Source organism: Aspergillus sclerotioniger (assembly GCF_003184525.1).
Source record: "Aspergillus sclerotioniger CBS 115572 chromosome Unknown BO94scaffold_50, whole genome shotgun sequence".
NCBI lineage: Eukaryota > Fungi > Ascomycota > Eurotiomycetes > Eurotiales > Aspergillaceae > Aspergillus > Aspergillus sclerotioniger.
The window spans coordinates 13,984-39,620 of NW_020291040.1; the positions used below are offsets into that span (position 1 = coordinate 13,984).

Genomic DNA, 25,637 nt, shown 5'->3' on the forward strand with positions numbered 1-25,637 from the left:
TCTAGGCGTTCTTGTTCCATTAATACAATTTAAATGCGCCACAGTGGGATGGCAGTCCCTGTCTTGCAACATGAAACCATCCGTTACTACAACACCGTCACATCCCCTATCGATATTAGTAACCACGAATATATAAATCCGTGCCACGGCATTATGATCCCACCCCTTCCCCCAGAAAACCAAACCAAGCCAATTACAAGCGCAAAAATACATAGAACCAACCCCTTTATCCAAGATATAAAGCAACTATCCCAAGCCCCAGTAGATGACCCCACCATGAGCGCAGACCACCAAGTACACGACAGTTAAAACACACATGGAATACAAGCCACATATTCTTTGTGCTTTTCAACAACTTGTCTCGATGGTGTAGTTGGTTATCACGTGGGTCTCATACTAAAGTATGACGTGGAAGAGCAACTTCCATGCGATCCCAAGGCCGGGAGTTCGAACCTCCCTCGGGACATTTCTTTTTTCTCCCGGTGTTTTTTTGATCGCTCACGTGATCGGTTGTTGACTGGGTCGGTTGCATACCTATCTTTTTTTTTTCTCTTGTCAACTGGGTTGAAAGAATGATTGTTGACGTCTAAGCAGTAGATATCGTCACGTTGTGGGGGTCCAGTTGCTACCAGTTGTCAATAATTGGATTGGGAAATGGCAGTTACTATATCGTCGGGACGGGGACTCGAGTTTACTTGGGATGGGCTGTGGTGGGATTTTATCCTGTGCTGTTTTAACATAGCGGTTGGTTGGGCGTTGCAAGCTTGAGGAATGAGACTACTATATTTAATTGTCAGAGATCTTTCAACCCATGATAGTAGTAACAACTCAAACTAATCCATTGGTGGTATTGAGTGATCGAGGTACAATTTGCTCCAAACTACAACACAACAGCAAGCAGTGTCCCCTGGAATGTCTGGAATTGTGAAAGACGACAAATATGTGCAAGAAGAAGAATATAAACACCAATGCATGCAACATTCTAAATGATATAAGTTGGTATAATAAGCAGGAAAAAAAAGGTCCTTCGATCGAGCATCAACAGGTCGAAAACCGAGTTCTAGGGAGGAAAAAAGTCTAGTTCTTTTGTAGCCCGAGGCAAGAAAAATACTCATGCCCAGCCCCGCTTAATCTTCCACTGCATAAAGGCTGCAGCGAGCGGGAAGAGAGCAATCGAAAATGCGATCCAGCAGAAAAGGATACCAAAGTCGAGACCGATCCGAGAGTGAGTGTCAAAAAGAATCGTGCGTAGTGCCTCGACGACTGTCGCATGTTAGTTTGGTTATCTGAGTTATATCAAGGGAGGAGGAGGCTTACTTCGGTGAAGAGGCCAGGCGTAACCCCATCTAAAGAAGCTTGGTGCGAGGTCCAGAGCATAGAAACCGGTAGCCACGTTGGTTATAACCCAGAAGATGAGGAAGAGCGCACTCCAAGGCAGACCGATGATCATTGCCATGTTTTCGCATGGGAAACCCAGCGCACACATGCCCACCCAGTTAAGCATCCAGTATACGACAAAGGTACCATGGCCGTAGCCATTGGGGTTGGCAGCTGGCTGAGTGTCTGGTGCAGGGGAATTCGTAAAAGGGATCTGGAAGGCCAATGACACAAACGAGTAGAAAAGCGAGAGAAAGAAGTATGTGCCGATGTTGGACAAAATGCGCCACACGAGCCACTGTGGGATCTTCAATGGGGGATGCTTGCCCTTGATGAATTGAATGTGGATGGGCATCATGAATGGGGTGTTGAAAAAGGCAAGGATGATGAGGTAAATCAAGCCGATGCTCACGGACGGAGTGATGACGGCTGGCCCAAACATGCGCAGATCGATTGTGGTAAACCCAATTGCCGGGTTAATGGCTTGTGGCACTTGAGTGATGTTGTATCCCTCCTGAGCGACGGTCTGTATCCAGCGAGGTCCGAAGTACGACCGAACGGCGAGGTCGAATTGAGATAGGAAGGGCATGATGTAATTGTAATAGGTAGATTCATCGCGGGCACTGATAATGACAAACTCAGCTGCGCCCAAAGGGTCGTAGGACGAGTTGCTGTTGACGACAGCGTCACGAAGAAGAGCAGTGGCGTTGGCATTGACGATGACGGCGGCATATGCGTGCTCATCGTACACTCCTTGACGCACGGCCCAGGGGTCATTGTTGAAGTCGGCCGGGGACTTGATTGTGTAACCGAGGTGCTCGCTACTCGAGGTAAGGATCTGATTTACCACCTCGGTCACGGCTGGGCCCACGATGGGAGTCTCATTTCGATAGGGCTCCAGCTGGGCATCAAAGTCGACAACCCAGACTGTCAGTTTGGGGAACCTGGACTCCGTGTGGAACTCAACAGCCCAGAACAAAGATAAAATACACAGAATGAAGACGCAGAGCACCAAGACTGGATAGCAAAGAAATTAGCACACGAACAGCGATCAGCAAGGGTAAAATAGTGGAACACTCACCTGTTCGACCCCATTGAAAGAACACACTGCGACGGGCTGCCTTGAGTGCAGGATCGAAGAACGAGACGGCAGTAGGAGGTGACTCCACCTTGTCGCCGGCCTCGGCCATCTGAACCTTATCGGTGCTCATCCTTAGGCCCAGGTATAGGGACTAAGTTTGATGTGTGGGAGACGCTCGAAAGGCAGTTAGGGAACGACGGACAGCTTTAAAATGGATGTGCGCTGCCCTGGGTGGCCAAAACGTAGCCTTTTCCATCGGTGGCTCATTTGTTTGTATGGCCAAGAAGAATCGGAGAATTGGCCGGAAAGGGCAAGGATTGCGCTTAACTCCGGGGTCCAGACTGACTCGCGCATTCGCGAAAAAACTCGGGCCTTTCGGAGCCCGAATGCGAATGGTTGCTTTGGGATTGGTTAAACCCGCCCGGTTATCCGGCTTTATTTATAAGAACACCGACCAGCAAGTGCAAGTGCAGGGAAGTTCCTGGTTCGAGATATCTTGCTTTGTCCGTATGGGGTGTAGTCTAATCTGATTTGACACCCTCTAATCGCCTTTCTGGGCTGAAGTTACACGTAAATAAGCAACGCCTCAGATGCCTGTACTGCGAATGTTGCTACCCCTGCGGTTGTGCCGATCTTCTCCGTGTCCTTGGTTCCCTGCAACTCACATGTCCCGTTTGCAAAGGTCTGGCCGGCGATGGTGATCGCCCCCTCGCCGACGATCGTTGTCGCGGCGTCTCCAGTCAACCGTATTGCGGACACAGACGAGGATGTCGAGGGAATGCTGCTTAGGGTCACGTTCACACTGCTGCGTGTCCCTGAGGTGTAATACTCAGAGTTATACAACAACACACGGATGGGCTGGTCATCGCTATCGTAAAAGACGTATGCAGCGAATCGACCATCTCCAGTGTCAAGCTCTGCGATTTTGGAGGCACCGGAGAGTGCAAGTGCGGCTGTATAGGCACCGTAGAACGGTGCATTTACCGACTCATCCCACCAGCAGTATGGACCTAGGATTCATGGTTAACTATTGGCCTAACATATAGAAACACAAAACACGTACAGTTCCCGATGGTCCCTTGGTGGAAAAACAATTGCTGCCAAAGTTAGATTAGAATGCTGGATCTATATTGGAGTGCCGGCTTACCTTAACTCCTAAGATGGTCGCTTGCATGACATAGTCTAGAATCCAAAGCCCGGCACCGAAAGTAGGGCTAATCCCGCCACCTCCCCCAGTAGCTGGCTTCATGTTAGCGGCTGGACATAGCATGCGCCAAGCAAAACATACCGGAGTTCGTTTCCCCAAAGACAAAATCTTTGTTGAGATCCTGTGCGGTTACTACTTGGGCCTGAAACTCTGCCAACCCCTCTACTATCTCTGTGTGGCTCATCAGTCCGTCTAGGTCTGCCGTAGAGGCTGACTGTGGATAGTAATGGTGGCAGAAAGAGCGCACGTATTGAGTCGAATCAGTATCTTCCTCTTTCTCCGCGAGATTGCTGACGTCGAATGAACCCAAACCGAAGAAGACCCCGGCTTGGGCGAAAGACGTCTCATCATCTAAGCCAGCGCTTACGGACGCTTGCCATGAGACCTGAGATGCTGCATCAGCGGCGGCTGTCCAAGCATGACCGTCCGCAATCGGATCGCTCGAAGTAAAGACTCGAGTCTTATTAGCGTGTCCATCTTGAAAGCAGAAGCATAGAAACGACATACAGTTTGGCTCATTTCCGAGCTCAATAGCATACAAATTAGCGATTCTAGATTTGGCGATCTTCGCTGCCGCGATGGTATTGCTGACATTGTCCAGTCGTCTGTTAAGCCCTAGACAGTTCAGTATTTGTCGAAGAAGTAGTTGTAATTTATGTTATACCGAGTGTAACCGTCCCTTCGTAGGCAGCGGCTATGTCCATGAAAGAATCACCGAACGTGAGCGTTTCGGGCGCATCATCAGGTGAGTCGACGCTGTACGACACAGCCGACAATAAGGAGGCATTGTATGTGGCGCGATCCCTGGATATGACTTAGGAGGGTGGGGATATGGTGGGAGAAACAATGGATAGCTTACTGTGTTGTACCACCAATCCGAATAGGAGAATACGCCCCGGCTGCATCGTGCAATTGTCCCAAGCATGAATTCGTTAACGGTAGCTGCTGAAAATACTCCGGAAAGGCGAAGAACTCGAAGCTGTCATCATCAGCATATACCTTGTCCCACAAGAATAGCAATGCTTACGAGAGGCCGACAGGAGTAGCATCTAACTGACCACTAGCATTTGCTGGAGCTGACGATGGAATTTCAAAGCTGAGGCCATTGACCACACTTCCAGCAACCAGCAGAAGAGCGGGAACAATGAGAGCATTCAGTCTTATACCAGCCATAGCTAGGGTTCGAATCAAGCCGTAACAATAACCCTGTCGGTGTTTTCAATAGGAGACAATTTTCCAAGTGTCTTCACGGCCACTATTTCAATCATTGTAGCCAACCGCATTGTTCTCCTGGAACTCATACATCTATCATTCGTTCCATCGGTTATTTTCCGCAAGGAAGTATCGTCATCATGGGTCCACCTCGGGTAAATTAAGACGATGGGTCGATTCAATGCCGGGTGAGTTTGCTGAAGACGATCGGTGAATGGCTGGCCATTGCCGGCGGAGATCGACTGGCGCGGCGGGGATGACACTTTGCATGCGGGGGTGGATGAATGGACCTGGAGATCTTCCACCAAACATCAGTTGGCTCCCAGACCGTTCAGCGGCGGAGCATTGCTTCGGAGGAGAAAGGGTCGAGGAGAAGAAAGAGAAGTTGAGAAGTTGAGGTGGGAGATGGGAGGGGAGAGGGGCAAGACGGAGTGGCTGCTTCACGTGCCTTCAAAGCCGCTCGGTCTCTCGGATGGAAGCTGACCTTCGATCGTGCATTTCACATCGAGACGACAGGGTGTCAAGAAACTGCCTGATGCTATCGTGGGATTCCTCATGGCCCTTCTCTTCACAACGGATCTGGGTGATGACCCCAATACCACGCACCGCCTTAACGCCTGTGCTTACCAGCAGTCGGCCATCACGACCTTCGACAGCATTCAGTATGTCGCTTTCTATACTTCGTATGAAGCATCGGAAGGCAGAAGAGTTACCATTGCGCGTCATGACATCAAGGACACTTCTTCCGATTGGCAATATCTGACCTTTGAGGACTACGAACAAACAACCGACGACGGACATAACACAATATCTATCGGGATCTGTGCTGGTGATGGAACGGTTCATGTGTCTTTTGACCACCACTGTGACATGCTGAAATATCGCATTTCACGACCAGGCCTGGCCAACGACCCAAGTAGATCGAGTTGGACAGCAACCAGTTTCAGTTCAATTTTGGATCATTTACCCGGATGTGATAGCTTGGTGGATGTAACATATCCCCGATTCATACCTGCGGGCAAGCAGATTTATTTCGAGTGCCGCATCGGAAAGTAAGTGAGGATGTAAAGCCCATTAGTATCAGAATCTGACGACTAGCCATAGAGCAGGTGCCGGTTCCGATATCCTGTACTGCTATTATCCCGACACCGCACAGTTTGCTTATCTGGGAGCCTATCTAGTGGGAAGGCAGTGCAATCCATACCCGAACGGACTTTCATACCACCCACCCACTAGCAGCTTGCACGTTACTTGGACCAACCGTCACTTTATCGACTACGAGGGGGCGAACGATGGTGCCTCGACAGCTCACAAAGCGCAGGCTGGCCCCAATGGCCCAGAGAATAACGAAGGCTTATACCATGCGTACAGTAGAGACAATGGAGTTTCGTGGTATGGTTCAGACCACCAGCCAGTGGCTATACTGTCATCGCGTCCAGGGACCGGACTCGATTCCCAGGATGGTCGACTGCGAGCGAAAGATATCCCTCGGAATAGTGGCATTATGAACCAGGAGGCACAGCATGTTGATGCTAACGGAGGAGTTCATGTGCTGAACCGGGAAAATGTCAATGGAAATGAAACGTGGATGCACTACTACCGCTCCTCATTAAGCGACCAATGGGCCTCCTTCGCGCTACCTGGTCTTTATCCAACCCCTACCGGACCTCGCGGCAAGGTCATCCACAGCGAGAAGCTCGATACTGTCTTCTTTATTCTTCCATCGAATACGGAGCATGAACTGATAATTACACGGCGGAGCATGGGTGATACAAGCCAAAAGCTTCATGTAGTGTGGAGGGACATTGGATACACCGGGGAGCCACTGGTCGACAAAGAGGCATTTGCTCAATTTGGAATCCTCTCGATTTTCATCTTGAAGGACATCGAGGAGGGAAGAAGGAAGGTCGTTGTGCTACAGTTTGACCTCAGTGAACTCGCATGACGAGGAGCACGTGAACATGAGAGAGCTCTTTAAAGCATTTGAGCGCGTTACCATGCGTAGAGACAAGCCTAGCTGGAGCCTGCAGTCTGAAAGTCAATTTAATGCCAGCCTTGCTTGTGGCAACGCAGTCACCTGCGCTAGGAATCTATTTTCCACCAACAGGAGGAACAGTGAGATCGCCACAAGCTCCCCAGCTGTCCACACACTCCATCCAATTGTTTCGGACTGCTTTATGCCGAGGATCGATGTCATCTGGGGGAGGGATCTTCACGATCAGTCCCGCAGTTCCCCCAGCTTTTGGCCCCGGATATTAACTCAAGGAGGATTACTATGTTTTACTAACCACATGTGATGAGTTTCCTTCAGTGGAGTTTTTATATATTTCTTCATCTGGGTTTGGCATCAGCAAGAAACATCGATTCTAATAAGCGTCCGCCATGGCAGTTATCACAGGGAAACATGTCGATCGCAGAGCACTCGAAGACACCACAATGGTGAGCAACAAACAGGGACCATGGTGGAAAGACACCGGTCTGCGCAAGCTGAACATGATGCTGTTTTTCCTCATGTTCAGCGAGTTCACTCAAGGATATGATGCGTCTTTAATCAACAACGTACAGGAGCTGAGTGTCTGGCAAGAGGGCATGTCATCACCCATGCAGTTGGTTCGATTGACTAACGATGCGATGCAGACTTCAACCACCCTCATGGCAGTCTTCTGGGAGCCATGAGTGCGATGTACTGGATAGGTGAGATCACCGTATTGATTCTTCTGGTCTTGTCTCTAATCATATGCCAGGGAATATTGTCGGCGTTGTCTTCATCTCCTTCATCTCCGACAAGTTTGGTCGCAGATACAGTCTTTTCTTTGGTGCAATTTTGTGCCTTGCTGGCACGGGTATGGCTACAGGTGCCTCCAGCTCTGGCCTCTTTATTGCAGCCCGTTTGCTGCTAGGCATGGGAGGCGTTGTTGTTGCTGCGATCGGACCTGTGTGGATGGGCGAGTTGGCTTATCCTGACCATCGAGCAACAGCAACTTCCATGTCGAATACTACATATAGTGGTGGGGCGATTATTGCAGCATGGATCACGTTTGGATCTTTTCGACTCACAAATGCATGGTAAGTCACCCACACCAATAGTATCTCCTCATCTCAACATCAGAGATAGGGCATGGCGCATCCCAACCGTCTTCCAAGCACTTCCTTCCCTAATCCAGCTCGTTGGAGCTGTAGTCCTCCCAGAGTGAGCTCCTCCCATACTTCCCACCTCACCACATTACCTCATTGTTAACATTAATAGATCTCCCCGTTGGCTGATCAGTCGAGGCCGCGACCAAGCCGCCCTGGCCATCCTAGCCAAATACCACGGCAACGGCGACGCCAACGACACCGTAGTTCGATATGAATTCCAAGAGATGAAAGAAACCATCGAACTGGAGATCGCCGCCAACAAAACCTCCTGGAAGGAACTCATCAACACCCGCGGAAACCGATGGCGCTCCTTTATCTTGATATGGTGTGGTGAGTAACCCATCCTCATCCTCATCCTCATCCTCATCCGTACAACCAAACCATGACCACCACCTAACACCCCCGAGTCAGGAATCTGCAAACAATGGTCCGGCAATGGCCTCATAAGCTACTACCTCAGCAGCATGCTCAAATCCGCCGGAATCACTCGCGAAGTCGACACCACTCTCATCACCGCCACAAGTCAAATGTTCAGTTTCGCCTGCGCTCTAGCATTCGCATTTCTCCCTGGCCGAGTGGGTCGTCGACCCCTCCTCCTCTGGTCCATGGGACTCATCTGGCTCGTCTTTGCACTCATCACGGCTTGTACGGGCGTGTTCGTCGAAACAGGTAGTCGGTCTGCATCGTACGCTACCGTTGCGTTTATTTATATCTACAACGGGGTACATAATCTCGGTTGGACGGGTGCGATGATGCTATACGGTATGTTTATCCCTCTCATGCGCCTAAATACTCTACCTATAAATCATGAACCCCATCCAGTGAGCTAAACCTAATACATAATAGTGGTTGAGATTCTCCCCTACTCCATCCGCGCAAAAGGCATCGCGCTCTTCTGGCTCGTCACCGGTGCTACGGGGGCATTCAACACCTATGTAAATCCATTAGGGATTGATGCGTTTGCATGGAAGTATTATTTCTTCTATGTAGGGTGGATTGTGGTGGAGTTTGTGGTGGTGTATTTCTTCTTTATTGAGGTTTGTCATGATTCCTCTTTCCAGGTCCTGATTTGGGTTGTTCGGGGGGTGTGGGTGGGTGGCTTTGCTGACGATGAGGAATTCTTACAGACTAAAGGTCCGAGTTTGGAGCAGATTGCTCTGCTGTTCGATGGGAAGGATGCGGTGGTTAGTCAAGCTAATCCGGTGGCGGAGGAGTTTTTGGATGATCGGTTGAAGGAGAAGGAGATGGAAGGGGGTGAGGCTAGGGAGATTGAGGTCGCGAGGTAGTTGGTTACCTATGGATGGATGATAAGTAGTATAGGTATATGAATTTTAACTCGTTATTCCTGGTAGTCGCTATTAAATCTATTCTGATCCACAAATGACAAGTAACAGAAAGGAATCATCACCATTGGCGCATACTCAGCAGTGATTCATCACTACCCATTCCGTATGGGCAGGACATGAGATGGAGCAGAAAAATGCACAAAAACCATAGCATCCCGCGGCGGTATGCAATATAATGATAATCAAGAAATGAACATAGGGAAATAGGAAAAAAAAAACCGGGATATTAAAGAACATAGACCGCTGTGCTGTCTATGGAATAGGATGCTGTCACAGAAGTTGTTTGTACAGACGTTATCGTATAATGCAAATTTTGAACTGTTTACTCGGGCTTGCGGCCCACCATGAGGTACATGGGAGTGAACAGGTTCTTTTGAGCTCCCTCCACCAGGCAGTCACCGGCCAGCGCCAAGCTGTCGGCGGTCTTCTGAGAGCCCTGGGGGAAAAGACCGATCTTCTCCATGGCACCGACGAAGCGGTGGGCAATGCCACGGCCCCACCAGGTCATGCGAGCAATGGTGAGGAAGTCCCAAGGGGAGGTCATGTGCTTGAAGGATCCAGCCAAGGGGTAGTACCAAGGGATCTTGTCGGGACGGGCAGCCAAGTCCTCGTTGTGGAGGAGCTCAAAACCGGCCTTCTTCATGGCCTCGAGACCCACCGAGATGGGGACCATGTTGGAGATACCGTCACCCTGCTCGATGCCGAGACGGATCCGGCGGTGCTCAGCGTTGTCGTTGTCGTATTCATCAGTCATAAGCCATTCGTAGACACCGAACACACCGCCGGGCTTCAGGACACGGAAGATTTCCGAATACACACCCTCCAGCTCGGGGGCGTGGCAGGTGGCCTCAATGGCGTAAACAGCATCGAAAGAGTTGTCCTCGAAGCTCATCTGCATGAAGTCTCCCTTGGTGAAGCTCAGCTTGTGGCTCAGCCCTTCGCGCTCAGCATACCGGGTGGCGCGCTCGATCTGGTAGTCGTTGTTGTTCAGGCCGACGACGTTGGCGTCGGTGAACTTGACAATCTCACGGGCAGGACCGCCAACACCGCAGCCAACATCGAGAACCTTCATGCCGCTCTTGATGCCGATCTGGTGAGCGAGGTAGTGTTCGTGGCGAGCGATGGCCTGGTGGAAGGGCTCGCCAGCAGCGAAACGGCAGAAATGGAACGAAGTACCCCATCCGTATTCGTAGAAATCGGTCGCGAGGTTGTAGTAGCTGTAGAGAGTCAAGTTAGTTTAGAAGGTCAAGGAATTGAGTTTCAGTGGGGACGTACTGTCTGGTCAAGGTCGCATACTCCGCTCGACGGGCCTATGGTCACAAATTATTAGTACAATGAGGGATTCTCGGCAGATAGAACTGAGCTTACCGCGCGGGTCTCTTCAGTTTCCTCCTCATGGCCCTTGTTGTCCCAGTGCTTGAAGTACTCGTCGACAGCAGCCTTCTGTGCATCGGCATCCTTGCTGCGCATGGCAGCGAAGCCACCCTGAGCTTGAGCGGACTTGCCATGGAGGATGCGGTTGAATTCCGCATCGCGCGCATGGTTCTCCTGTTCAAGGGCCGTGGGAGCCATGTTGACAGCAATTGGAAATTAAAGTGGGATAAAAAGGGGTGGATCGGTCAAGAAGCACAGGTGTCCGGAGCGAGAGATTCGGAGGGAGCAACTTGAAGGGGCGATTGAGGGTGTTTTATATCCACAACCACGATCCAAAAAATAAAATTAAGACGGCTAGACAGGCAGACACGAAACGAAGAGGAAAACGAAGGAACACGAAGAACAGAGAGAGACCAACGCAGCAGCAAACCGATCGACCAAAAGAAAGGGGAGGCGGAATTACGACTGACTTTGACACTTCCCCAGCCAATCACTGCTGCCGCGCTGGCCAGCCAACCAGACGGGGGCGGGCTAGCCCCGAACAGGCCTCCTGGGGTTCTGGCCGGGAAAAAGTTGCTTCCGAACGTGACGGTGGAACACCGCTACACCGCGTACGGTATGGTCGCCTGCACCCGCAGGCTGTTGATCAGAGCGTTCCTGGGCGTATCGAGGCCCGTATCGCGTATCGCGTATCCAGTGCGTATTCCACCAGGCATCAAAGGATCCGGACGCATGTCGGGCCAGATGACATTCAACACTATCGGCTGAGACCTGCAAGGGTGTACTTTTGCCTTGTGACTAAAGATCTATGGATAGCCCCCATGATATCTACTACACATGCCATGGCTACTAGTAGTATTATGCTACCCCTTATCGTTGTTTATCTTGTGCGGATACGACCAAACTGAGAGAGTCACGTGACCAAACAAGCTCATGTCATGACTAGCCACAGCCCAGCCACAGAATGCGCCACCCTCTATCGATAATCCAAGTTCTTGCTTCCGACAACGCACAGCTCGTCCGCACCACCTCCGCCGGGCTTCGCATTTTGCTTAGAAGCACGGCTACGTTGATTAAGCGACAATATGCCTCCTCCGCAGATCAAGCAGGACCTGAACCGGTCCGGATGGGAGACAACCGATTTCCCCTCCGTCTGCGAGAACTGCCTCCCAGACAATCCTTACGTTCAGATGCTCAAGGAAGACCATGGCGCAGAATGCAAGATCGTATGTAGTCTTATCCCTCCTTTTTCAGCTGTAGCGTACTAACATATGTCAGTGTACCCGTCCCTTCACCATATTCCGCTGGAAAGCCGACCGCACCGCGCGCCAAAAGCGAACCAGTATCTGCCTGACCTGCGCGCGGTTGAAGAACTGTTGTCAGTGTTGCATGCTCGATTTGTCTTTCGGGCTTCCCATTGTGGTTCGTGATGCCGCTCTGAAGATGGTCGCCCCCGGCCCCGAAAGCACTATCAACCGCGAATACTACGCCCAAGGTCACGAGAAGGAAATCGAGGAGGGGCGCGGTGCGGTTGAAGAATACGAGAAGACGGATGAGAAAGCCCGGGAACTGCTCCGAAGACTCGCCAACAGCGAACCCTACTACAGAAAGCCCCGCCAGATTGAGGCACCGTCCGGGGACGGAGAGGGTGAGCCTTCAGCATCCAGCGACGCGCCAGTGGTACATAGCCGATACGGAAATGGCCCAGGGCCCATCCGAACAAGCGACAGCAGAAGGGGAACACCACTTCCTGGCAGAGGACGAGGAGGTATGCGTGGTGGCCGTGGAGGCCGTCCATTCCCCAGCGCCGCCCAGGTGCCCCCATCGGCAGAAGATATCCTACCTCCCGCGGACCCGAACATCACCTCGCTCTTTGTTACCGGTGTTGAAGATGATCTTCCGGAACATACTCTGCGTACATTCTTCTCACAGTTTGGACAATTGCGGTCATTGATCTGCTCCCACCGCGCTCACTCCGCGTTCATCAACTTTGCTTCTCGCGAGAGTGCTGAGGCAGCCGCGAAGCATTGCCAGGGTAGGGCTGTCATCGAGGGCTGCCCTCTGCGTGTTCGGTGGGGCAAGCCTAAGCCTTTGGATAACATGGAGCGCGAAGAGCGCATGAAGAATGCTCGGGAAGGTCGGCAGGCGGCAGGCCCGCGGCTCGCCGATTCAGGAAAGAGAGCCATCACAGCTGCTGGGGATGAGCTTGGAAAAGACCAGAGACCACGGAACTATACTGTCGCGCCGCCTCCGGGCGCTGGAGAGATCCAGTACTCCAGCTTGTCTGGTGATTAAACTGCATTTCGACTCATTTCACTTGTTTTCTACGGATTCAGGAACAAGGAGGCTTCAATGTATGTTCGTGAGCGGGCGTTGTGTATTTCTACATTTTGATTAAACCATAAAATACCCCCAAAGAGACGCCGGAAGGAGAGAGAAAAGTTTGGGTATACTATAATACAATCTGCAAATGCAATAGTCTGCAGCCATCCTTACACCCACGCATATGCTTCTTAAGGAACACTATGCCGAGCATGGTTTATCCACCTTGACCTTCTTTCCTGCAATCTTGATCGAGTCGTTGTCGCCGCGCTCAATATCGTCATGGATGCGGAGTTCTAATCACACCCAAGGTTAGCACCATTCCATTAGCCCTAATGGTCAACGTGGAAATTACTCACCCCACTTGGCATCCTCCTTGCCCTCTTCCCGGACACCCTGTACAATGTTGTGCTTGAGGATATTCGCCACTTCGATCGCATGATTGATCTGCATCGGGGTATCAATGCCATGGCGGCGGTGACTGTCGAAATTCCGGCGGGCTTCTTGACGGGCGGCAATCATAACACGGACGTCATCTTCAAGCAGAGAACGTTAGCAATGAATGACAAGCTTTCGAGGTGGAAACTGACCCTGGAAGGCAACCCGGGTAGCGCGGAGGAGTTGACGGTAAGCACCGCGTGCTGAGAGGGCGGTCTGAGAGGCCATTGTATAAATTTAGAATGAAATTGAAGGAAAAGTAAACGCTCTTGTCTTCGTCTTGAGGAAAAGCTCCTGGTAGATTTAGATCTTTGGGGATGGTGTGCTGCGAGGATATCGGATAGTTTTTATTCAGACTCTAGTGGCCACACGGTGCGGCTCGATAATCAGAATATGGCTCAGTAGTATTGTTAGCGATGTCGCTAGAATATGACAATTATCAAAAAGGGTCTCCAATCAATGTCCCAAGAGGTGAGAATCTGGTCGTCTTCCTGCGGCAGTTCATGGCTTTCGATGACCTCCGAAACAACCCCCATTTGATTGGCCCACCGAGTGGCGGGAAGTCGGGGCAGAAAAAAATGAAAAGCAACTTTTGACTTGCAGCCCAAGCGTCTGGAATTCTCCCCGTCACACACCCTCAAACCCACCATGGCTACCGTTCAGACCATCAACGTTACCCTCCCCTCCCTGCCTGCGGGCTGGAGTGCCGAGAAGGACTTCAAGGCCGTTGGCTCTGTGTCCGCCGCCACCCAGAGAAACCTGGAGCCTGTTGGCCCTCACTTCCTGGCCCACGCTCGCAGAGTATGTGCCCCACGATGATCTCTCTTTTGACGCTTTTACTACGGCTTCACACTACAATTGTTCACTACTGACAACCCCCCAGAAGCGTCACCAGCGCACCTTCTCCGAGGATGAGAGAATCCAGGCCCAGCAGAATGTCAAGAGCACCGAAGACGATGAGGATGATGATATCTCCGAGGATGAGGACCCCATGCTCCTCGCCAGAGAGGCCAAGGACTGGAAGGTATGTGACATCAGGGTTTCAGAGACAAGAATGACACTCACCTATTGTAGGGACAAGATCACTACCAGGTTCTCGGTCTGTCCAAGCACCGCTGGCGCGCCACCCCCGAGCAGATCAAGCGCGCCCACCGCAAGAAGGTCCTCCGTCACCACCCCGATAAGAAGGCCGCCCTGGGTGACCGCGATGAGAACGACAACTTCTTCAAGTGCATCCAGAAGGCTACTGAGGTGCTCTCGGACCCCGTCAAGCGTCGCCAGTTCGATTCCGTAGACGAGGCCGCTGAGGTCGAGCCCCCGACCAAGAAGGAAGCCGCCAAGGGCAACTTCTTCAAGCTCTGGCGCCCCGTCTTCAAGGCCGAGGGTCGTTTCTCCAAGATCCAGCCCGTGCCCCAGTTGGGTGACGAGAACAGCACCCAGGAGGAGGTCGAGAATTTCTACAACTTCTGGTACGATTTCGACAGCTGGCGTACCTTCGAGTACCTGGACGAGGATGTGCCGGATGACAACGAGAACCGTGACCAGAAGCGTCACATGGAGAAGAAGAACGCCAACGCTCGCCGCAAGCGCAAGACCGAGGACACTGCTCGCCTGCGCCACCTCGTGGACGACTGTGCCGCCGGTGACGAGAGAATCAAGAAGTTCCGCAAGGCTGCTCGTGCCGACAAGGACAAGAAGCGTCTCGAGAAGGAGGCTGAGATCAAGCGCCTTGCTGAGGAGAAGGAGAAGGCCCGTCTGGCTGAGGAGCAGGCCAAGAAGGACGCCGAGGAGGCTGCCAAGGCCGAGCGCGAGAAGAACAAGAAGGCCAAGGAAGCTGCTAAGAACGCCACCAAGAAGAACAAGCGTGTTCTCAAGGGTTCCGTCAAGGATGTCAACTACTTCGGTGAGGGTGGCGAGCCCTCCGCCGCTCAGGTTGACTCCGTCTTGGGCGATGTCGACCTTGTCATCAGCAAGATCGACGCCGAGGAGCTTGCTGGCCTGGCTGAGCGTCTTACTGCTGCCGGTAAGGACAGTGCTGCCGTCAAGACCGTGTACGTCGAGGAGGTCAAGAGACTGGTTGGTGCTGGCAAGGTGAAGGAGGGCGAGGCCAAGTTCTTTGCTTAGAGGCAGCGACGGGTATAGACGTATATGATGCATCCCGATTTATTTGCTACACGGGTGTGCGGTATATAGATCGATAGAGTTGGCTACAATAATGAGAGCGACGACATTTATGGAGTTCAACCGTATCCGTCTGTGGAGTGTTCCGTACGGAGTATTTTGTTCCTAGCTACATCTAGGACTGGTGCGAATGCAGTGCCTACGTAACAGACAGCTCCCATAAGCGATCCTGTCTCTGAATTTCATCCACGACTTCCGCTGGCTGAAGGCATTGGGGGCACGTGCCAGGGCCAGCCGAGCCCGTGATCTCCACTCTGTGGAAGATAAACGAATTGACCAATGGGCAATCTGTACTGAATGATGCCGACAAAGCTCCAGACGGGGATACAGCTGCGAGGGGGTCAGAAATTAGTGCGAGGGTGTCAGAGAATTCCTGACACCGGATGAGCTCAGTCACCTGATATTTTTAAGTCTGATACTAGATCAGTCTAAACACGTGATATTTCTGACACTGAATCAGCTTTATACATAATATTTCTGATACTGGATCAGCTCTGCACGTGATTAAGAATTATACTTAAAAATTAAAAAAAAATCTCTAAAAATCACTAATATCCTAAATACCTTAAATACCCTAATAAATACCCTAAAATTCGTAGAAAAATGTGGTTAGATTTAATAATTAAATATTATAATAGCTGATCCAGTGTCAGAGTAGCTGATCCGGTATCAGAATTCAAATCCTGACACTGGATCATCTTTTCACGTGACTGAGCTCATCAGGTGTCAGGAATTCTCTGACACCCTCGCACTAATTTCTGACCCCCTCGCAACTGGGCCCCTGCTCCAGACTTGGCGATTAGCGGGCTTTCCCGGCCGGCCAGTCAGCTGCCATTGAGGTGCAACGTGCAGTGCATCAGACCTCGTCAGCTACAAAGCGCAGCCGAGGAAATTCCCTACGACCACAGACTCCGTGGGGAGCTTGGTCGCGTCCCCCTTCGGTTAACAAGCTCATCCAATCGAAGGGGACTGATTAGGTTGCCCACGGGGCAGATCCGGCGCAGGAAGAATAAACACTCGCATGATGGGAAGTATGAAGCTTTCACCAGCTTGAGTAAAGGTATAAAGATGCTCCCAGGGGCCACGCATCCCGTGGATTCTTTCTGCTCGTGTGCCTCTCTGTGATCAACACCATTGGATTTCTCCCTTTCCTTTAGCCTTGATCTGCTGATCACAAACATCATGTTGACCAGGCACTCCCTCGCGGCCCTTCTTGGAGGCCTTTCTTTTGCTTTAGCCCAAACCTCTTCGGAAGAATACCCATCCTCAGCTGAGATTGGTGCTGCACAGGCCACGGTACTGCCTTATTCTCCAGTCTCGAATGTCAAGGGACTTGCGTTTAACCGCTTCGTGAACATCTGGTTGGAGAACACCATATGGTTTCCCTTGACTTGTCACAACTTGTATATGCGAATAGGCAGTATGCTGACGCAATTCATCCGGACAGGACTTTGATGTGGCTGCTGATAACGAGCACCTGGCCGAGCTGGCCAAGAAAGGTCTCCTCCTGAACAACTTCTGGGCTGTCACCCACCCGTCCGAACCCAACTATTGCGCATCCGCCAGTGGAGACACCTTCGGCATGGACAACGATGACTTCCATCAGATCCCTGCCAATGTCTCTACCATTGCCGATTTGTTCGATACGAAGAACATCGCCTGGGGCGAATACCAGGAAGCTATCCCCTACCCCGGCTACCAGGGCTACCGCTACCCCGAAATCGGTGCCAATGACTATGTCCGCAAGCACAATCCGCTGATCCTGTTTGATTCCTATACCCAAGACGCTCTCCGTCTCCGTCAGATCAAGAATTTCAGCAGCTTCTACGATGATCTGGAGCACCACCGTCTTCCCCAATACATGTTCATCACTCCGAACATGACGAATGATGGACATGACACCAACATAACCGTTTCCGGTGCTTGGACTTGGGCGCTTTCTGACCGAGCTTCTGGAAAATGACTACTTCACTAAGGATACTCTGATCATGCTTACATTTGATGAGATTGATACTTATGAGATCGGCAACAACGTTTTCACTTTCTTGCTCGGTGGTGCGGTCCCGGAACATCTCCGCGGCACCAAAGATGACACTTTCTACAGCCACTACTCGGTCATTGCCTCTCTGTCCGCTAACTGGGGTCTTCCCTCTCTGGGTCGCTGGGACTGCGGTGCGAACTTGTTCAGCTGGTTGGCCGCGAAGACTGGATATGTCAACTATGAAATCGATACGAGCAACTTGTACATGAACCAGACCCACTGGGGGCCTCTGTCCGAGGATGAATACAGCGAGTACTACGCTGGCTGGCCTGTTCCTGCAACAGAGGCTAGCTGCTCTGCGGGCCATGGAGTCTTGTCTACTGTCAAGAAGACCTACAAAAACCTCACTGCTACCTTCAACTACACCACTCCTTTTCCCTATGACTCGCGCAGCGGAAACAACGTTGGCGTGAAGTATAGCAGGACCTTGGTATGTTACCACCCCCTTTTTTTATCAACCATGCTAATCGGTTCCTCAGAAGAACGGCAAAGTTGAGTCTGGTGTTTGACAATAATTGACCCGTCGCCCTAATGACATACCTTTTGGTGGAATAATTTTGGAATGCAAAACCATGAGCGTCTTTTGTAATATATATTCGTGCAATTTTTATCTTTGGGTCCACAGACAAACAAATTCAAGATGACTTTGGTCAGCGAATCCTCTTTCTCAACATTAATAAGCTGCAGATAGCCTGGACATGCCAGCGCCAATGATTCGTGACTCAGGCGAGCCCTGACGAATCTAATTAAGCCGGCGCACAATGATGTACCAACCCCTCACCTACCACAAACCCACAAGTCTGCAGAAGAAACATCCCTCCTAGTTCCAAAATGTGTGGCCATAACACACAACCACGCGCAACCGGGGACAATATCGAGTTGCAGCCTCCACACCTCGATATCAGTGAAAGTCCCGAGAACGTGAGCACCTTTGAAGACATCCCACCGAATGGTGGATATGGCTGGGTGTGCACCTTTTGCGTCTTCATGATCAATGTGCACACCTGGGGCGTCAATAGTGCTTGGGGAGCCGTTCTCAACTACTATCTCTCCAACTCCACCTTCCCCGGGGCAAGCCACCTGGACTTTGCAATAATCGGCGGGCTGTCCATCTCGCAGTGCCTACTGATCGGGCCCATCGTCACCAAAGCCAACGATGGGATCGGAATACGATTGACATTGCTTATCGGTACAAGCTTGATCTTCGCTGCCCTGTTCGCTGCCTCGTACGCTACCGCGGTGTGGCATCTCTTCCTCTCCCAGGGCATTTGCTTTGGCATCGGAATGGGCTTTACCTATCTGACAGCCACCTCCATCCTCCCCAAATGGTTCTCCACCAAACGTAGCTTTTCCAGCGGTCTTACTTCCTCTGGGGCCGGTTTGGGCGGCCTGGCATATAACCTGGCCGCAGGACGTGCTATTGAGACAATGGGTGTGCGGAATACCTATCGGATCCTAGCATTCTGCGCTCTAGGCTCGAACCTTATATCCTCACTTCTGCTCAAAGACCGTTCACGCTCTCGCACACAAAGCAGCCAACGGACCCTCAACCACCGAGATCTCGGTCATCTCGAAGTCCTCCTGGTCAGTGTGTGGGGCATGTCCACAGATCTCGGATATATTGCGCTCATCTACTCCCTTCCTAACTACGCATCCTCCATCGGTCTCACGTCCCAACAGGGCTCTGTCGCTGGGGCTATCCTCAATCTTGGCCTCGCCGTTAGACGACCTCTAGTCGGCTACATTAGTGATATCTACGGGCGTATTACCGTATCCATGGCCGTGACCGCCACCTGCGCCGTGCTGTGTCTCGCCATCTGGATCCCGGCCCATTCATATGCTCTCCTCTTACTCTTTGCCCTTTTGGGCGGAATGATCTGCGGAACATTCTGGAGCACCATCGCACCGGTCCTGACCGACGTAGTCGGGTTGAATCGTCTCCCCTCCACGTTTGGACTCATCTGTTTGACTTTGGTTGCGCCGACTACGGTGGCGGAGGCGATCGCCCTCAGCATGGTTGGTAGTTCTGGCTACCTCAGCGCGCAGGTGTATATCTCTTGCATGTTTATTCTGGGGGCTACATGCTTGTGCATTCTTCGGTCGTGGAAGTTTTATGAGATTCAGAAGAAGGCATCAATTGAGCGCGAGGGACATGTATCGTCTTTTCCGAATTACTTTAAGTGGATGAGACCGCAGAAGTTGTTTTTGCTGGGGAGAGTTTGAGCGTGTGAGCTATATATAAATAAGCTATGTCCAATTACCACCCCGTTGGCCTCGGCCACACGTCCACGATTGTCGTTCCCTCCCCATCCTGACTCGAATCCACCACCAGATACCATCCGTACAACGCACCCGTCACGCATGCATGATTGGGGAAAATCCTCACGGCCTGGCCAACTTGGAGAGGGATTTCCGATTTCTCCCCCTTCTCCCAAGCCAGAATGGCATGTTCCTGACTGATGCGTTCGACAATCAGCCGCGAGGGGCCTTTCTGTCGTTTCCAGTCCCCAACTAGCCCCCATCCAGGATAAGACTTGCATGGTTCTCTTCCCAGAGCCAGTGACCCTGCAGCAACCAAGGCTTCTGGCTTTGACCGTTCAGCATCGTTGTACACGCTGCAAACCTCAGCCACCACCGAGATGGCAATCTCCTCCCCAGCATCCCCCGTATGCGCATTCGTCCCCAACTGCTGCATATCAAGCACGGGATAGACACCTGCATGCAACTCAACCTTGACCCGCCCAATTCCCTCCTCATAACCATCCAACAACGCCTTCAACTCCTGTGCCTCTGGGCCCAACTCCCCCTGCAAGAGCCTCTTTACCGAAACCACTTGCGGCGTGGCCCCAACACTAATCACCAACTCCCTTTCCCTTTCCCCTGCCAACAGATGTTGATTCCTCCTCAATGCCTCTCGACACCCCACAATCTCCCCCTTCAAGAAACCCATCAACTCCTCCACCGTCGACCCCGAATAGCTCAAGCTATTATGCGAATACACTCCCAACAGCACCAACCTACCCTCCTTCTCCTCCCGCACGACCCTCTCCAACAATCCCCCCTTATTCAACATATCCGGCGGCAGTCCAGCCCGATGATATCCCGAATCCACCTTGATAAACATACAGGCCGGGAATCCCGCCACCTCTCGAAAGTGGTTCAAATACTCCACTTGATCCGGATGGTCTATCATCACCGACACACTCCCCTCCCCGATCTGTTTCGCCAACTCCGCCAAGCGTGTGACCTGGGACGGAACCAGCGGAATTCCATAGAGTACATTAACCCTCCTTCCTGCGGCCCGAAGCTCTTTGAACAGAGGTGATAGAGTCTCCCCTTCGAGAACCGTTGAAATAACAAAGTTGGCGTCTTTGCCGTCCTCACCGACCTGCAGGCGCGCAATTTGAGGTGTCTGTTACATGAGTCATTTATTCCATCTCATTATCTTCCGGGTAGGTTGCTCTTCGTAGATACCTTATGTGTCTTAACATGAGCTCTAAACCCGACACCCAGTGCGTTCGCGGCCTCTAACATAGACGCACAATGGCGCCTGATTATCGCCACGTCTACAACAACAGCGGGCTTGGGGACATTGCTGATATCCTTGCCGATGTAGAAGGCTTGGAGATCTGATTGGGAGGCGAGGGGGCGAAGAGGGGGAGTGGAGGCCATGTTGAGTCTCGGTTCAATCCCAACGAGATGGATTGTGCTGTACAATTGGGTGATGTTGGAAGGACGTCCGGATCTTAAAGTGTTGCTCTCTCCGCATGTTCGGATGTGGGGCTGCATGCAGGGTGCCATGAATGGGGGATTCGGTGAGATCAGTCAGTCGGTTAAAGTTTAGCCTGCCATGATCTCGATGGTGCGCGATAATGGCCATCGGGCGGGTGGGTGGCATGGTTTAGCCTGAACTCTGGACCGGGCTTCATCTGCATACTGACTATCTTGACACACATTGACCAGTTGACAGTTGACACTAGCTCAACCATCTGTAGACGGCCAATTCTCATCCTCATGTAGATTAATAGTCCTACCTTGGAGCAAACTTGATATCTGCAGAATGCTCCGTCATGACGGCGATGGAATCAGATCCACTGCTCGGCCCCACCGGCCAATCAACGGCATCAACGACTCGGCTTATCGCGGTGCCTCCGCTCATCTTCTCCCGCTCGAATCTCTCTCCAATCTGTTGCGCTAATCGCTGGTCGCTTCATCTCCAACACCAATGCCGCCTAGTAGACGGCCGCGAACCGACCCCATCGTCCGGGTCCGCACCGGTTGCTGGGCCTGCAGACGCCGCAAGAAGAAGTGTGACGAAACCAAGCCGGTCTGTGGGGGATGTGTGCGGAACAAGCTCACCTGCCAGTGGCCTACCATCATCCCCGGATCCAAGGCCAATAATCTATCCACCAGGCCGGAGGAGGGTGATCCACAGGGCCAACCACCACAGGAAGATGGCCAACCGGCGAGGATGCAGCGTGGAGCGTCAAGCTCGACGGAGTCTTCTTCCACCTCGCCCTCCTCCCTGGAGGAGATATCGCGGAATTCCGACTCCCCGGAGGATACTTCTCATGAGTCTGCGTCGGGTGCTTTGGTCACGACAAGGGTTCCTCAGACGACTTCTATAGACGGCAATCAGAGCTTGACCGTTGGGAATGTGCTCCCTCGAAGCCTGTCAATGTTCCCTGGCCATGGACCCGATTCCTACCAGCTTCTTAGCCACTACCTAGCTACTACGGCCGACTGTATGGCCAACGGCTCCACTCCTATTAACCCCTTTCTGGTCCAGATTGTTCCACTTGCTTTCAGTAGCGACCTACTCCTTCAGCTGGTTCTGACTCAGAGTGCTGCCCATCGAGCATTTCGCTCTCGCAAGGAGTCTGACGAGGTTGCGCAGAGTCACTACACCACCGCCCTTCAGCTGTTTCGAAAAGGGGTTACGGAGTTTATCGACGGGAAAGAGTCAAACGCGCTTATGCTGACAGTGGGGGCATTGGTGATGTGCTTTACAGAGGTAATGCCATCGGTGATAGAAGCTGCGCGTGGCTAATGCAATACAGACAGCCAAAGGCGATATGAACGGCACGATATTCGACCACTTGACCGCTGCTAATTCTCTCTTGATCCGTCTTCTCGCACAGAGTGATGCAGCCGTCCCGAAAGATCTCAAGGACTTTGTTATAGAATACTACACCTACACGGCGGCAGTGAGCATGATATCAATCGATGCTCGAGTTAGTGCCCAGCTTTTTCTGAACTTTGACCTCGAACAAAAGGCACGACAGTTGTTGCAGTCAGAGTATGTGGGGAATTTATGTGGCTGCTGGCTGGAGCTGTTGCTCATGATCCCGTGCATTTTCGACCTGGGTCGGCAATGGATGATGCACGATGGGCAGTCAGCCATGCCCACTGCAGATGATATTGCCATGTTCGGCTCCTTGCAAGTGCAGATCATGCGGTGGATGCCATATGCCTCTGCTACTCCGGAGGTGTTTCTTGCGGGACGGATTTTCCAACAAGCGATGCTACTTTATCTGTACACTTCGTTAGGCGGGTTCTCGCGCACTGACAACGGCATGTATCAAGGGTTGATTGATACTGCAATCACCGATGCCATGTCATATCTAAGCCAGCTGTCGGCTACTGCGCGTATAAATTCGGGTCTGTGCTGGCCTATTGCTGTGGTCGGGTCTTGTTTGTCCGACGCGGAACACCAGGATACTCTACGCCAACGCCTCACCACCATGGTCAATACCTTTGGACTGGGCAACATGCAACGGACTCTACTTTTACTTGAGCACATGTGGCAGATGCCATTAGACGAGGCAGGGCCATGGAACATCTGCCGAGCTATGCAACGGAATCAAATATGGATATCGTTTGCCTAATCAGGCTATCATACAAATCATCACTCATAGCGCCCAGCTGCCTATTGAGCCAGGTTCTTAGGGGCCTCGGTGGCCGGGCCCTCGGGGGTCACATACGCCTTGGTCAGGCCACCGTCGACAACGAAATCGGTGGCATTGACGAAGCTGCTCTCGTCGCTGGCCAGGAAGATGACGGCGTGGGCTTGTTCGACGGCCTCTCCAAAACGGCCGGTCGGGAAGTGGACCTCGCGACGGAAGCGCTTCTCCTTGTCGTCACCGAGCCAGTCCTGCAGCAAGGGGGTGTTGAGCGGGGCGGGGCACAGCGAGTTGAACCGGAAACCTGCATCGTTAGCTGCAGCCATACAGAACCAGCGGAGCACTCACCTTCTCTGGCATGCACAATGGCCAATTCGCGCGTCATCGCCAAGACAGCTCCCTTACTAGCGGTGTAGGCCAGCTGCGGCGTGGCGGCACCCACCAAAGCCACCATACTGGCCGTGTTGATGATGCTTCCCTTCTTCTTTCCGTGTCGGCGGAGCGCCTTGACTGCATGCTTGCAGCCATACCACACTCCCTTGACATTGATGTTCATCGTCAAATCCCAGATCGCCTCGGGGGTCTCCTCCGAGTCACCATCCTTCGCATGCATGATTCCCGCATTATTGAAAATGACATCCAAACCACCCCAGGCATCGAGCTGAGCCACGGCGGCCTCAACCTCAGCCTCCTTGGAGACATCCACCGCGCGAGTCTCCACCTTGCCCTCACGCTGAGGAACCACCTGGTTTACCTTGGCCAGAGCCTTTTCGAGCCCGGGGGCACTAATATCAGTCATGAGAACGGAGGCGCCTTCGCGAAGCATGAGGATGGTAGTTTCGAGACCGATGCCACTACACCAACACCAACACCAACACCAACACCTATTAGCATCCGAATCATAGCCAAGGAATAAATAAAACAATAAATCCTACCCCGCAGCACCAGTAACGAGGGCATTCTTTCCAGCAAGTCGTCCAACCATTGTGTCGTGTAGTATGAAGTAGTGTAGCGTAGCTGTAACTCGAAATCAAGTCAATCAAATAAGTGAAGTGACCGACCGAGTAATCAACCCAAAGAGCGACCGTCCCAATTTATACCCCCCTCCCCTTACTACCCCTCCCCCCCATAATTACCTAATAACCTACCACCTAGCTGATCGGTCCTCCCTACTCCGCAGCTATCTATTCCTTAATCCTTACAACGCGGAAATATGGCCGTGGCCCACCGCTATCTGCGCTGCGGGCATCGCATCGCATCCGCCGGCGTCGGACCAACCCAACCCACTTGCCCAGATCGCCAGGCTGTCCTCTCACCTCTCAGCTGCAAGCGCGCCGCGATAAGAAGAACGCAGATAAGAGGTGGGGCGTACCCCGCGGTCCGGGACCGCGGTACATTGCATTGGGTTAGTGTATGCCCTTGTCTTTTTGGGGATGGTTTGGGAGACTGAGAGACTGAGAGATGTCATGTGGGGGTTATCGTATGCTGATGGTGTATATGAGTTTGGGATTGGTTTGAGGGAGATGGAGTATGTGATGTGAAGAGGTTCGTGTTTGGAGGGGAGGGAAAGAGACGGACGGTGTGGTGGTTTGGATTGTTTGCATCGCGCCTAGACTATGAGGTAGGATGAGATGAGATTCAGCACTGGAAGTAAGAGCGCAATACAGTATATGATGAAAGGATTTGTTAATCATATAAGAATTAATTCTTCATTCTTCTTGTCAACTTTGCTCACTCGAATTGTCTGAGTGATGAGATACAGTAAGCAGGAACGGGGGAAATCAATCAATCCCCCCGACGGACTCGGGGAGATTATTGTCCCGATGCTATTACTTACTAGTCTTGACCCTGCAGAACTACTCCCTGCATAAGAATCTAGGGTTTTCAGTGGACCAATCAAGATGTAAGTATCATAGCTTATGTTTCTTAGTGCTGGTGATGTGCATTTGGCTGTGGAGCGGATAGACGGTTGTTCCGGGGTAGCTTTTTCTATACTTTGGATGTATATCGGGGACGG

General features: G+C 51.9%; 13 protein-coding genes and 1 non-coding gene across 14 annotated transcripts; 8 read left to right on the forward strand and 6 right to left on the reverse strand.

Moving 5' to 3' along the window:
- Positions 1 to 358: 358 nt before the first annotated feature.
- On the forward strand, positions 359 to 466 carry BO94DRAFT_t300. Its single transcript has one exon. It is a non-coding gene; the product is annotated as a tRNA-Met (tRNA).
- A 645-nt stretch (positions 467 to 1,111) lies between these two features.
- BO94DRAFT_591049 (SNG1 family protein) lies at positions 1,112 to 2,588 on the reverse strand (the record flags this gene model as incomplete). The annotated part of the gene is made up of 3 exons (XM_025616081.1): positions 1,112 to 1,263; positions 1,318 to 2,394; positions 2,459 to 2,588. The coding sequence occupies 3 exons, from the start codon at positions 2,586 to 2,588 to the stop codon at positions 1,112 to 1,114; spliced, it is 1,359 nt and encodes a 452-aa protein (XP_025461730.1).
- Positions 2,589 to 2,911: 323 nt separating this feature from the next.
- BO94DRAFT_528486 (glycosyl hydrolase family 79 C-terminal domain-containing protein) lies at positions 2,912 to 5,260 on the reverse strand. The gene is made up of 8 exons (XM_025610423.1): positions 4,693 to 5,260; positions 4,525 to 4,644; positions 4,330 to 4,469; positions 4,173 to 4,280; positions 3,747 to 4,118; positions 3,606 to 3,697; positions 3,522 to 3,555; positions 2,912 to 3,468 (listed from the first exon to the last, which is right to left on the reverse strand). The coding sequence occupies exons 1-8, from the start codon at positions 4,836 to 4,838 to the stop codon at positions 3,023 to 3,025; spliced, it is 1,458 nt and encodes a 485-aa protein (XP_025461731.1). The 5' UTR covers positions 4,839 to 5,260; the 3' UTR covers positions 2,912 to 3,022.
- A 172-nt stretch (positions 5,261 to 5,432) lies between these two features.
- On the forward strand, positions 5,433 to 6,822 carry BO94DRAFT_561269 (BNR repeat-containing protein; the record flags this gene model as incomplete). The annotated part of the gene is made up of 2 exons (XM_025614207.1): positions 5,433 to 5,929; positions 5,982 to 6,822. The coding sequence occupies 2 exons, from the start codon at positions 5,433 to 5,435 to the stop codon at positions 6,820 to 6,822; spliced, it is 1,338 nt and encodes a 445-aa protein (XP_025461732.1).
- Positions 6,823 to 7,041: 219 nt separating this feature from the next.
- On the forward strand, positions 7,042 to 9,483 carry BO94DRAFT_329838 (sugar transporter). The gene is made up of 8 exons (XM_025606968.1): positions 7,042 to 7,464; positions 7,515 to 7,571; positions 7,622 to 7,943; positions 7,993 to 8,067; positions 8,125 to 8,345; positions 8,427 to 8,777; positions 8,862 to 9,052; positions 9,143 to 9,483. The coding sequence occupies exons 1-8, from the start codon at positions 7,260 to 7,262 to the stop codon at positions 9,299 to 9,301; spliced, it is 1,581 nt and encodes a 526-aa protein (XP_025461733.1). The 5' UTR covers positions 7,042 to 7,259; the 3' UTR covers positions 9,302 to 9,483.
- A 200-nt stretch (positions 9,484 to 9,683) lies between these two features.
- Positions 9,684 to 10,933, reverse strand: erg6 (sterol 24-C-methyltransferase; the record flags this gene model as incomplete). Its single annotated transcript, XM_025614208.1, has 3 exons — positions 9,684 to 10,578; positions 10,637 to 10,671; positions 10,730 to 10,933. 3 exons carry the CDS (start codon positions 10,931 to 10,933, stop codon positions 9,684 to 9,686), a joined length of 1,134 nt encoding a protein of 377 aa, XP_025461734.1.
- A 679-nt stretch (positions 10,934 to 11,612) lies between these two features.
- Positions 11,613 to 13,320, forward strand: slt11 (Pre-mRNA-splicing factor ECM2). The gene is made up of 2 exons (XM_025617526.1): positions 11,613 to 11,961; positions 12,014 to 13,320. Exons 1-2 carry the CDS (start codon positions 11,821 to 11,823, stop codon positions 13,028 to 13,030), a joined length of 1,158 nt encoding a protein of 385 aa, XP_025461735.1. The 5' UTR covers positions 11,613 to 11,820; the 3' UTR covers positions 13,031 to 13,320.
- Positions 13,091 to 13,987, reverse strand: BO94DRAFT_540553 (LYR motif-containing protein). Its single transcript, XM_025612939.1, has 3 exons — positions 13,648 to 13,987; positions 13,417 to 13,593; positions 13,091 to 13,353 (listed from the first exon to the last, which is right to left on the reverse strand). The coding sequence occupies exons 1-3, from the start codon at positions 13,721 to 13,723 to the stop codon at positions 13,259 to 13,261; spliced, it is 348 nt and encodes a 115-aa protein (XP_025461736.1). The 5' UTR covers positions 13,724 to 13,987; the 3' UTR covers positions 13,091 to 13,258.
- Positions 13,988 to 14,125: 138 nt separating this feature from the next.
- On the forward strand, positions 14,126 to 15,740 carry BO94DRAFT_540556 (putative ribosome associated DnaJ chaperone Zuotin). Its single transcript, XM_025612940.1, has 3 exons — positions 14,126 to 14,296; positions 14,379 to 14,519; positions 14,570 to 15,740. The coding sequence occupies exons 1-3, from the start codon at positions 14,144 to 14,146 to the stop codon at positions 15,617 to 15,619; spliced, it is 1,344 nt and encodes a 447-aa protein (XP_025461737.1). The 5' UTR covers positions 14,126 to 14,143; the 3' UTR covers positions 15,620 to 15,740.
- A 1,118-nt stretch (positions 15,741 to 16,858) lies between these two features.
- Positions 16,859 to 18,373, forward strand: BO94DRAFT_570143 (putative acid phosphatase; the record flags this gene model as incomplete). Its single annotated transcript, XM_025614781.1, has 4 exons — positions 16,859 to 17,026; positions 17,124 to 17,588; positions 17,626 to 18,147; positions 18,197 to 18,373. The coding sequence occupies 4 exons, from the start codon at positions 16,859 to 16,861 to the stop codon at positions 18,224 to 18,226; spliced, it is 1,185 nt and encodes a 394-aa protein (XP_025461738.1). The 3' UTR covers positions 18,227 to 18,373.
- A 120-nt stretch (positions 18,374 to 18,493) lies between these two features.
- Positions 18,494 to 19,957, forward strand: BO94DRAFT_613524 (MFS transporter). Its single transcript, XM_025616700.1, has one exon. It carries the CDS (start codon positions 18,549 to 18,551, stop codon positions 19,938 to 19,940), a length of 1,392 nt encoding a protein of 463 aa, XP_025461739.1. The 5' UTR covers positions 18,494 to 18,548; the 3' UTR covers positions 19,941 to 19,957.
- Positions 19,904 to 21,480, reverse strand: BO94DRAFT_504109 (uncharacterized protein). The gene is made up of 2 exons (XM_025609498.1): positions 21,192 to 21,480; positions 19,904 to 21,129 (listed from the first exon to the last, which is right to left on the reverse strand). Exons 1-2 carry the CDS (start codon positions 21,387 to 21,389, stop codon positions 19,975 to 19,977), a joined length of 1,353 nt encoding a protein of 450 aa, XP_025461740.1. The 5' UTR covers positions 21,390 to 21,480; the 3' UTR covers positions 19,904 to 19,974.
- A 462-nt stretch (positions 21,481 to 21,942) lies between these two features.
- BO94DRAFT_479247 (Zn(II)2Cys6 transcription factor) lies at positions 21,943 to 23,605 on the forward strand (the record flags this gene model as incomplete). The annotated part of the gene is made up of 3 exons (XM_025608738.1): positions 21,943 to 22,217; positions 22,323 to 22,731; positions 22,778 to 23,605. The coding sequence occupies 3 exons, from the start codon at positions 21,943 to 21,945 to the stop codon at positions 23,603 to 23,605; spliced, it is 1,512 nt and encodes a 503-aa protein (XP_025461741.1).
- Positions 23,568 to 24,693, reverse strand: BO94DRAFT_540560 (oxidoreductase, short-chain dehydrogenase/reductase family). The gene is made up of 3 exons (XM_025612941.1): positions 24,556 to 24,693; positions 23,969 to 24,474; positions 23,568 to 23,924 (listed from the first exon to the last, which is right to left on the reverse strand). The coding sequence occupies exons 1-3, from the start codon at positions 24,603 to 24,605 to the stop codon at positions 23,647 to 23,649; spliced, it is 834 nt and encodes a 277-aa protein (XP_025461742.1). The 5' UTR covers positions 24,606 to 24,693; the 3' UTR covers positions 23,568 to 23,646.
- Positions 24,694 to 25,637: the final 944 nt, after the last annotated feature.